The sequence below is a fragment of the Perna viridis genome, chromosome 2, assembly GCF_037379345.1.
Source record: "Perna viridis isolate PV_CMFRI_1.1 ecotype Kerala chromosome 2, ASM3737934v1, whole genome shotgun sequence".
NCBI classification, from domain to species: domain Eukaryota; kingdom Metazoa; phylum Mollusca; class Bivalvia; order Mytilida; family Mytilidae; genus Perna; species Perna viridis.
The window spans coordinates 8,962,729-8,974,526 of record NC_142446.1 but is presented as its reverse complement, the minus strand read 5'-3'; the positions used below and the strand labels follow the sequence as shown (position 1 = coordinate 8,974,526).

General features: G+C 34.9%; 1 protein-coding gene across 1 annotated transcript; it reads right to left on the bottom strand.

Annotated features, from left to right (window-relative positions):
• Positions 1 to 331: 331 nt before the first annotated feature.
• Positions 332 to 1,732, bottom strand: LOC148623544 (uncharacterized). Its single transcript, XM_088565424.1, has one exon. It carries the CDS (start codon positions 1,110 to 1,112, stop codon positions 474 to 476), a length of 639 nt encoding a protein of 212 aa, XP_088421550.1. The 5' UTR covers positions 1,113 to 1,732; the 3' UTR covers positions 332 to 473.
• Between the last annotated feature and the right edge of the window lie 10,066 nt (positions 1,733 to 11,798).

Below are 11,798 nucleotides of genomic sequence, written 5' to 3'. Positions count from 1 at the left end.
TTTAGAGCCAAGTGTTTGAGAAAAATATAGCAAAAATGTTATTTGAAATAGAGCGGAACGATACTAAAACTTGATAGGTAATCCCTTAAGGTCCATATTTCAAAAATACCCAAATCAATGACTGAAAGTTTGCCAAAAAATACTCCACCGGAAACGAAAACGATGTAAATTATACATTTTAAAATGATTCCTTTCATCAAGGATTTTTTCACTGCCGCGAAATGACGGATTAAGATAGGCCGGACAATTGTATGCCTCCTCGCATTTTGGTGGAGAAAAATATTTTTGTCTCCTCACACCATATCTACATTATCTTTCAAATAAACTGTAAATCATTAAATAGGGGTTTAATATCTACCACTATACCTTACCAAGCATAATGTTCTTACAAATGCATGAGAATATTGCAAACAAAATGCGTTTAAATCCAGCTTATTGCACCGTGTTGGATGAAATAGCACCAATTAGGGACATTATACTGTCATTGCATCGTCATTATCTTCGGAACGACCAAACCTTCCATCAACTAAAACATTGGTAGTACCAGAGACCAGACAATTCTCACTAGCACTCATCACCCTGCTCAATGCTAACCCACGTGAACGGTCCTTAGAGCGGCCGTGGTCATACGCTGTCCACTTTATCATCTTGTTTTTTGTTTTGAAAGGCATATGGTGTACATAGAAACGTGAACAGAATGGATTTTCCTCTTTTTCTGAAGCTAACCCTCTAATATCCTTTGGCGTTGTTGTATATCCGGTAGGAGTATGGACATGATGTTGTCGTTTCCTCAACGTCTTTAACTGCATTTGTGTGTCCATGTAGTACATATCATCCATGTTCGGTAAATGCTTGTGTATTTTCTTCAAATCATTTCGCACGCGCTCTTTTTCATTTTTACAACACATCTGCGCTCTCGTTTGATACTTGTTCAATATTTTTTCTTGAATTCTCAGTCTTTGTTCCAAAAGTTTGTTTACAACACGAGTTTTCTCAATAGTATCTGCATCAAGCTTGTTATATATATCTGGTAAGCATGCATTATTAACCGGAGGTGCAGCAACTTTACAGCTAGTAATCCGGTCTAAAATCCAATCTGATGATAATGTCATTTTCTTTAAAATAAAATCCACGAATGATCGTAGCAATGATACAATTATTCAGTATCCGTAACTAAATAAATCTCTGTCAACTGAAGTTTTCTTTATTAATAACATTTGATTTAACTTGGCTAGATGACGTGACAACTTTTGCTAAAGTCAATGGATTGTATTGTCTGAATAAACAATCACAAATGTGTATTTAACAATCCCACTTTTAGATGGAAAGATTTCACAATGCTTATTTTACTTATATCCAAATACAAGATATCATTATCTTCAAGTTTCATACCAATTACTAGTATGTCAAGAATTAAATATCTATTGTCGTAGACAGAATTATGTTCCACTCTTTTCAAAAATTCTGTAGAACCTCACTCTCACTGTCCCTCCTATAATAAAATGCATTTCAATATTATTGTATACTTGTAATACCGGTTGGTTAAAAATGATCAATGTTCACAAGATCCTATCATTTGTCTGTTAATCGGTCTGATATACGGTAATCCTCGTGTTAGAATACTTGCGTTTTAAGGGAGTTCGTGAAAGAATATTACTTTATAATCACTTATGTTCTTATTACCAGACATGAACACTTAAAAGCAGGTTTTTACTGAAAGGCACTTGTCCATACGTTTACAACATCTAAATTATAGATGGAGTGCTTTCAAGTCCTATTCAATTAGTTGATATAAATTACTAAACGCACACCCATCCACTCTAAGCTCTGTTATTATAATTCATCGTGGAGATATACACCCAAGGGATAATGTTTGTTTTGAAATAAAAGCCATTTGCATATAGATTTAAAACCATTCCAAACATAGATGAGGGATATGACCTGCCTTGATTAGCCTTCTCATTAATGGTCCGTGTCAGCACAATGGCACGAAGGCCTCAGATTAATTTCTCTAAATGAGAACATTTGATAAAATACCTCATGCTAATACATTACACTCAATCTCCAATGGCCTTAATGGGTTCATTAATGACAGGCTACATATTAATTGTGATAGAATTACTTCGATGACATTGTTAGTGAAAAGTTGTAATGACAAAATCTACTTACTTGACGACAAGGCAAAAGCAACGCGAGATGCTTTGTATTGACTTCGAACGTTTAGCTGAAACACCAACGTATTTAAGAAACATATGAATAATTTTACTAATTCAAAATTTCGACTTATGTTTTTATATTTTCTCGAAATTTTGCATGTCACAATATCAAAAGTTTGACTAAGCATCTAGAAATTTCTACTTTATATGTTCATTGTGAATTAGAATTGTAGACAATTACAGTTTTTGTCTTATAAGTTAAAATTTCGAGTTTAAAAAGTTTGATTACTCTTTAACACTTTCATTGTTGAAACAGAGTTTTTCTAATATATTAGTATAAAATTGGCTTTTTGGTATTTTTTTTAGTAGTATCACAATTATTTCTTTAGGTGGTTCTTTTGATAACTTGAGGCGATTGCAGTCCAACGCTTACAAAAATTGCTTATTTTTGGGTTTTTTTTTCATAAAACTTCGCGATCCATAATAAGTAGGTATCATTTGTTAGATAATTCAATTAAAAAAATAATGAAGAGTTTTGCAGGAAAAAAAAATGAAAATAATTTACCCCTATCCCTATAAAACAGGTCTCCGTATTGAACAAATTGCTCATTCACAGTATATTGACACTAAAGAACACACTTTGGGCATTCATAATGAAGAACATAACTTGTCAATTCGGGTGCTTACTTTTTAGCGTTAGCGTTACTTTTTTCAAATTTAATGATAAAAAAAAATTAAAAAAAAATCAGAATTTCAAATCCGTTATTATCAATTATTTATAATTTAAGTAAGTTTTTACCGGTGAAAGAAATAGATTATTTATACATTTATCTATTATTTTAGCTGTCAAACGAACCGAAAAAAATCAACTATTTCAAGTCCGCTTGCGTGAAGAATTTCTGCCCTACTCAACAATTATTTCGAAGTGAACGAGATTTTCAATTTTTACATTTTGGGCATTATACAAAGTGTATCCAACATGTTTGCTTATTTCAGATAGGTGCTTAATTCTCATGATAGTACTTACATATAAATGTCATTGAAGTGGTTAAACAAATCCTGATTAAGACTCAAATAATGACTAAATCGCTATATAAATGTTGTTTGAAAAATAGTATATGTAAAAGAAGTTGATGGTAAAGAGTGAAAAATGGCATAACACAAAAATACAATTTTTGAATTTATATTGAAATTTAACTTAATCTGTATTTTTAGTACTAAACAACTGTGCAAAGTTTCAAAACAATTAATTGGTCCATTCTCAATTTATCATTTAGAAACCGCAGGGAACGGACGAACAGACGAATGGACACACAATCGCAAAATTTTTCTGAGTGTATCACATAATACCTCGCCACTACGTGTGGCGGGGTATAAAAACTGGGCATCCGAATTGAAACGGTACATGTATGCTGGAGACACCATAACCTTAATTATAAATGACCATATTACTAGTTTGAGTATCTATGCCTTGCTTGAATAGGCATTTTGATCAATACTGAGACTCGTTTTATAGGGTTGGAGCAATATTTTTTAATTTACTTGAAAATTCTTACATGAAAATTAATTTTCTGATTTTTATGATGTAGGTAACCCAATCATCTATCAAGTGATACCAATTTTGAGGCGTTTTCGACATGTCCGACCGTCTATAGTAGAATTAATGTGACTTTTTATTTTTGAAAATGACTATCCCGTTTTTAGCAATTTTTGATAAGTTCTGACTGAAAATCAACACAGTTCAACAAACAGAAAATACCCAATACGCCATTTTATACTGAAACATAACAACTATAAAGGTTTTGACAATAAAATGTAAATTTTAGCGACTCAAAAAGAATCTGATTCTTCTGAATTCAAGCAAGTGCATGTATAAAAAGTGGCAAAAATATAATAATGCTTCAATTTAAAAAAACAAAATTTTGCGACAAATTGATTGGATAGAGAAAGAATTTAAGGGTACATGAGAATTATATTTGAGTTTATGGAGGGATGCATGGGTTTATCTAAGCCCACGCACTACATACCATTTTTTGTTTCATTTTGGATCCTAAATTCTATTTTTCCTGCCACATAACACAATACTATACCTCTTATATCGCCAACTAGTAAAATCATTGAAACTAATTCAGACATGATTTGCTGATTTCAGCTGAGAAAAAAAGCTGGAAAGATTTGGAACAGAGCTGAAACTGGGGGTTAGTCTGGCAAAAACATCATTTCAAGCTTCTCATACAAAATCCAGCACATTTTGATTTTATATTTCTTAAGCAAAAAAGCTGAAATCATATTTAAAACCAAGGAAAATCACGCCTGTGACTTAATATGGTTCTACCTGATCTTAAATCAAAATGAATTGGTAAAGGAAAAAAATATCAAAAGCAATGAGTTGCATAAAGATGTCACAGGAAAAAGTTTAAATTATTAATTTGTGGTTTATGGAATTCAAAGTTTATTACTTGACTTTGACGTGTGAAACTTTTAAAGCTTTCAGTAATTTATACACAATTAATATTTAAAATTCCACTTATTGTCAAGAAGTAACAATTTCATGGTATAATTTTATATATAAAAAAAAGAACAAAGAACGGAGATGTGGCATGATTGCCAATGAGATAGTCATCCGCCAAATGCCAAGTAACGAACAATTAAACTTCTGTGGTATAATTTTGTCGATCACCGTTTTAAAAGTATCTAGTTAAAAACGTACTGATGAGATTAAATGGTTATGATTTTGTAGCATATATTTTGCACAGCTTGCAGTTTTATACGACTGTAGAGGTCAAACACTGAACAGTTGGGGCAAGTAAAGACACACCATTCAGACTTGACACGGCTTACAATTTTGATAACGAAATTCGTGCATGCGCATTTTTAAATTAAGTCAAATTATTGTCTGTACATCTGTCTGTACTTTCTGTCCATAAGTTCAGGTCTTTATCCCCCCAAATGGCCATTGTGGTATATAATATTGTGGGACAATATCCAGTGGTGGATCCAGAAAAGAGGGTGCAGGGGGGTGGCAACCTCACTTTTGTATCGGTAAATTTGTCATTTTCATGTGTAAAATTGACAAAAAATTGGCAAATAATGTCCTAGTAAGCGCCCCACTCTCTTCTGAGGCACCCTACCTATTCAAAATGTCTGGATCTGGCCATGATATCATAGACACTGCTATGCTTTTACTGAAGTTTTACCGTATAGTTAAATTCTATGCTTGTTTTAGGCCCCTAATCCTAAAATGGTTGGGACCATAACACCCATAAATATCAATACCAATGTTTGGAACCTTATAAAGATAAACCAAGTAATACTCAAATTATAGCTCGAAAATCAAGTCTACGGGCGGTGAAGACGACGACATACGACAGCAATTTTATTTCTTTGCGGTCGTGTAAAATAAGATTATTCTTATATTCTTTATCTGGTAAGGATACAAAATATTGTGGGACATTTTTTCGTGATATTTATTTTACTGTATATAACGGTAATCATACATCCATGTTTAGCTAACATTTAGCTAGAAAACTATACCTTTAAATGATTTAAAGATGTATGTTCTATAAATTAGTTCTGTAAACTATAGTGACAAGTTCGAGTAGGGGTCAAGTACGTGCCTACTTAGTAAATAGAGAATAGTGTTCTCTGTAGAGACTAGTGGTCATCATATGGCATGAAAGGATTTGATATTATAAGACCCTAAATTGTCTAAATAAAAATCAACAATCACTCTTACGGGGTGATGGATCGTTAAAAACGACGAGGAATATAACAATAAACTAAATAAACGTCTAAATATGTTTAACATCACCAAATGATGGTAAAATTTACCATTCATGCGCCTGTTGAAAGGTTGTTCTGTTTCGCCAACGTACTGCATACCACATCGGCAATGGAGAAGGTATGTGGTGTTTTCGGTTTTGCAAGTCACGTTGCAAAAAATGGTAAATTACCTTTTCAGTTCAGTAGCTTGTAAACTTTTGGATGTGCAGTATCTAGGTACAGGTCTTACATCTTTTATCTCTACATGGTTGACACTGACCCGTTGTATTTTGTTTGGGCTGAGATTTCTGCTCTTACCAGGATATCTCTTAGACTCCTAGGTCTACGGAATGCCTGGACTGGGCCCCCTGAGAAGAGCTTGGAGAGCTTGGGATGTTTTTAAATGGCTTTCCAATTCGAATGAAGTAGCTGCGAGAGTTTCCGAAAGGCTGGATTGTAAGTAAGCACAAGAGGAACCCTTTTGTTCTTTTTCTTGGGATTGTACTCGAAGAGATCATTACGGCTGATGTTGTTAGCACGTTGGAATACCTGATCTAAGTCTGTTGATTTGTAGCCACGTGATAACAAATGACTACGGAGTTCACCTAGACGTTTGTTGGTGGTATCGTCAGATGAGCAAATGCACCGAATTCATAGTGCCTGGCTGTATGGTATGCTTTTACGCCGTACTACTCTATTTTAACTTTTCTTAATTGTTTTCCACATTTAATTCATTTCTAATTTTTGATAAAAAACACCCCCTTTCTCGTTTTCATTCAGATTCCTTATCATTTGCTTATGTGTGCCTTTGATAAAAGGTACAATCACCCAGAGCGTGCGTAATCCAGCTTCTGAATCTGTTTTGATCTTGAACTTTATTAATTTTATGGTGAAGAAGGATATCGGATATATATATACATAAGGGTCTGAAAATTTCCCAACGATGTTAGAACTGTCAAATTTGCAATGCAAATTTTTGGTCGTTCCCTCCGCGGGCATCGAACGCGTACCGCTGTGACATCTATGGCAAACACCGCCTGGACTGGACTTCGTGCAGGCGATGTTGCCATAGATGTCACAGCAGTACGCGTTCGAGTCAACATAACTCTGCTCCAGAAGCCTATTTATTAGAATTCTAGCGCGATACAAAAAGTCTGCGTAGTCTCGGCAAGCTCTTGCATAACGTATGAGTTGTGATATGAACACTCCATACGCAGGTCCTGAAGGGATGTTGCCGCAGATGAAAGGAAAGTTGACAATTTTGCATGAAAAGTCATCACGTTTGTCGTAAAGTGTGGTCAATAGTTTTCCTTTACCATCGATTTCTAAGTGTAGGTCAATATATGAGCTGACTTCACATCCTTAGTATCCTTTATCTCAAGTTCTTTGGGGTAGATGCGATGTATCAAATCCCCAAATTTAGGATTGTTTAAAGATAATACGTCATATATATAGCGGAAACTGAGATTAAAGGATCTAGCTAAACGATATTCTTTCTTTCGGATCAGATCAGCTATAAAGTCAGCCTCATAAGAGTGAAGGAATATGTCAGCAAGTAAAGGAGCACAATTAGTTCCCATTGGAATGCCGACCATTCGTTGAAAAACGCGTCCACCACACAGGACAAGTATGTTGTCGATTAAAAATTCCAGCATTTTGTAAACATCTTCTTCTGTATATTTGGAAGATGATTTGGAATTATTTCTTACAAAGTATGAGGAATCTCGCCCAAGAACTATATATTTGTATCTAGGTGTACCATCCTTTTTTGGAAAAACTATGTATAATGTTTTTAACTCGGGATTTTAACTGAGTATGTGGAATAGAAGTATACAGTGTTGAAAAATCGTACGTTTTAATGCTAATATATTCTGATAATAGTCTTGAACTGATTGTCTCCAAAAGATCTTTCGAATTTTCAGGATCCATATTGAATTAATACCACTACGGGAGTAACAGGTGTTGTGGTAGGACTGAAAACCCTCTTTGACAGCTGTGAGTATAGAAGTTAAAAGTTTTGAAAGAAGTTTGATGGTACATTTTGCAGATCCAGCTATGTAACGTTGTTTCTATGGATTCTTGTGGAGTTTAGGAATCCAGTACATAGACGGTAAATCACTGTCATCGTCCTTGGTAGAGAGACTAAAAGAGGATAGCACATATTTATGGTTTTCCACAATTTCTTCTTTGGAGAGTGTGGTAACAGTATAGGTCTTATCACTCCTATTATTTTCTACGTCTACCTCTGATAATAAACATTGGACGTAAAACGTTTTGGGCTTTGTCTGCCGGTACGACAACATACTTATCATGTATAGTAGACAATGTTTTTGCTACATCAAGTTCCTTTAAAACTGATGTAGCATTGGCACTCATTCATTGCCATACTTAAAACTTTCATTCGTTTTAAAAATTAGGGACTTCACGGCTTCTGACAGAGAATCAATATCTTCTTGTTCTCATTTTATCCATTTTCTTGCGTAGTCCTCCACGGCATCCATAAGAACTTTAAAGTTATAATTCCAATTCATGGAGCGCTGTTCACGTGTACTTAGGACCTTTAGAAAGGATATTACGCAGAGATTCGTTTTCGATGATGGACAATCTCCTGTAACGACGTGACCGGAAGGACCATATTTGAATGGAGAGTTTTTGCAAGAACACTCAGGTGGTTTAGCCTTGAAGTCCTCAATCTCGAGGTTCTACAATAGCCTTTTATAATTGAAAATTTTGGATGCAATGGGTGAAGTATAGGAATATGAAATAATTGGTATGATAAACGAGAAAAAATAATTCATTTTAGGTCTTGGTCTAAACCTGGCACGGCACTACATGCTATACATCAATACGCCGTACTACTATAATCTGACATTTCTTAATTGTTTTCCACATTTAATTCATTATTAGTTTTTGATAAAAACACCCCCGTTCTCGTTTCCATTCAGATTCCTTATCATTTGCTTATGTGTGCCCAAGATAAAGGTACAATCACCTACAGCGTGATTCAGCATCAGAATCTATGTTTTGATCTTGAATTTTGTTAGTTTTATGCTGAAGAAGGATATCGGTTATCCGAAATATTCAATGTAAATTTTACCATCATTTGGTGATGTTAAGCATATTTAGATGTTTATGTAATTTCTTATTATGTTCCGCATCTTTTTTTAACGATCCACGAGTCCGAAAAAGTGAATGTTGACTTCCATTTAGACGATTAATTATATATCCTCTATCCTACATAATAGCACCTAGATGACTGTCCCATACTACCATACATCGTGTACTACGTTACAACCTAGATTAATCCTACGAGGAGGAATGACCCGGCCAGTGGAAACTATATTTTTATAGCCTAGCTGGCCTAGTGGTCTAGGGCGCTGGACTTTGTGCAGGCGGTGTTGCCTTACATGTCATAGCGGTACGAGTTCGAGTCCCGCGGAGGGAACGACCAAAATTTTGCTTCGCAAATTTGACAGTTCTAATATCTCTCTACATATATATTTCACCAAATGATGGCAAAATGTACACTGAATATTTCGGATAACCGATATACTTTTTCTGAATGACGCAATGAATGAAACCACCTGACTGCCTGTTCTTGCCAAAACTCTCCATTCAAATATGGTCATCCGGTCACGTCATTACGGGAGATTTCGACATCGCAGAAAACGAATCTCTCCGTACAGTCTTCGCTTAAGGTCCCAAATACCACGAAAGATGATGTGGAGGACTATGCCAGAAAATGGATAAAACGAGAACAAGAAGACGTTTATTCGCTGTCGAGTTTATCCCAAGCTGTGAGGTCTTTCAATCTTAAAACGCATAAGAATTCTACGTAGGTCAACGAGTGTCTATGCTACATTAGTTTTCAAAGATCCAGATGTAGCCAAAACAATATCTACTATACATGACAAGTATGCTTTTGTACTATCAGACAAAGTCCAAAACAACATTGTTTTTGTTTGCAAGACGTTTTATTTCCACTGTTTATTATCGAAATAATGACAGTTATAAGTCCTATACTGCTACCACACCCTCCAAAGAAATAGTTGAAAACCTTTCCTCAGTCTTTAAGTCTCTCTACTGAAGACGATAATGTAATAATGATCTTCCTTTCATGAATTGGATCCCAAAACTCTACAAGAATCCATACAGACAACACTTCAAAGCTAGATCTACAAAATGTACTACCAAACCTCTTTCGAAACCGTCATACTTACAACTGTCATAGAGGGTCTTCGGTCTTACCACAACACTTTTTGTCAATTAAATGTGGATTCTGGAATATTCGAAAGGTCTTCTAGAAACCATTAATGCTAGATAATTGTCGGTACATCATGGAATCAAGACCTATGATTTTTCAACCATTTATACTACTATTCCCAATACTCAGTTGAAATCCCGCCTAAAGGATTTATAAATACCGTTAAGATTGAACGCTTAGATACAAATACGCAGTACTTGGAAGTGATTCTCAGTACTGTGTAAGAACGATTCCAAATCATCAAATATACCAAAAATGTTGTCAATACGCTTGAATTTTATCGACAATATATTTGTCCAGAGTGGTGGAGACGGTGGGAATTCAAGTGGCAACAATGTGTGCTCCCCAACTCCTTCATTCTTCTGAGGCTAACTGATAGCTGATCAGATCCAAAAGTAGGAACTTCGTTCAGCCATATCCTTTGTTTCCAGTTTTTTGCTATATAGAGTACGTATTGTCTTTAAACAATCCTAGTTTCTGGGATTTTATACATCGTATAGACCTACCCCAAAGAACTTGAGATAAAGGACACTACAGACACTATGAAGTCAGACCCCTATCTCGACTCACACTTAGATATCGAAAAGGACAACTCCTGACCAAACAATGCGACAAACGCGATTACTTCTCATACCGTATTGTCAGGCATCGTTTATTCTGTTGCAACATCCCTTCAACACCTTCATATGGAGTTTTCATTTCATAACTCCTAAGTTTTGCCAGAGCTTTCCGAAACTACGCAGACTTTCTGCACAATGCTAGACTTCTTACAATTGGGCTTCTGGAACAGGGTTATGTTATTACAAGACTGAAGTCATGACCACAGAAGTTTTATAGTCGTTATCATGGATTCGTGGATCGTTACAATATATCCATCTGAGAACCGATTTGTACACCATGTCGTAATTATCCTTTCATCCTACAGATGCATGGAGGAGGTAAGAAATAGATACAAATATAAACACCTCGATTCATTTTCTAGCAATATTAGGTATCAGCCAGCTGATGCTGAAAAGAAAACCTAATACGGCAGGGGACTGAAACGTTCCAGATACGTTTCTCTCTTAATTGCACTTGTTTACCATCACAAATTTTACAACTGTCTACGTATTAATGCTTAACTACATTTAATCAATATATCCACCAAAATTCAACTTTTAAGTTTTACAAAATTAGACAAATTAAATTTTGTGTACGAATCAGTGCGCCTAAATGTAACTGAATAGTGCACTTCGCCCCTTAAAATTCCTAGAGTTCGTCATAACCTTCAAAATCAATTACAAATCGACAAATGAGTTATAGAAAATAGTGGTACCATCTATAAACTTATAATTGGGGTTTATTGTAAAATTTTATGAATGTTAGTTTTTAGCCAATTTTACCAAAATAAATAGAACCAATAACCCCTCATATAAATACCAACCTCCTTTAGTAATTTAGAACCTTTTTTGAATCAATCAATGAAGATCCACCAACTAAATGAAGGAAAACAAAGTATCGACAAAATATGACAACACAAATGATATCAACAAAAGCTTCATCCAATATATGTCTGCAAAAAGAAAACGGAGCCGTATAAAGAGCACCAAGCACATAGTAGAACTTGAATTGGAAAA

Coding starts and splice junctions, on each gene's coding strand:
- LOC148623544 (XM_088565424.1), bottom strand. CDS start 1,112: ATGACATTATCATCAGATTGGATTTTAGACCGGATTACTAGCTGTAAA.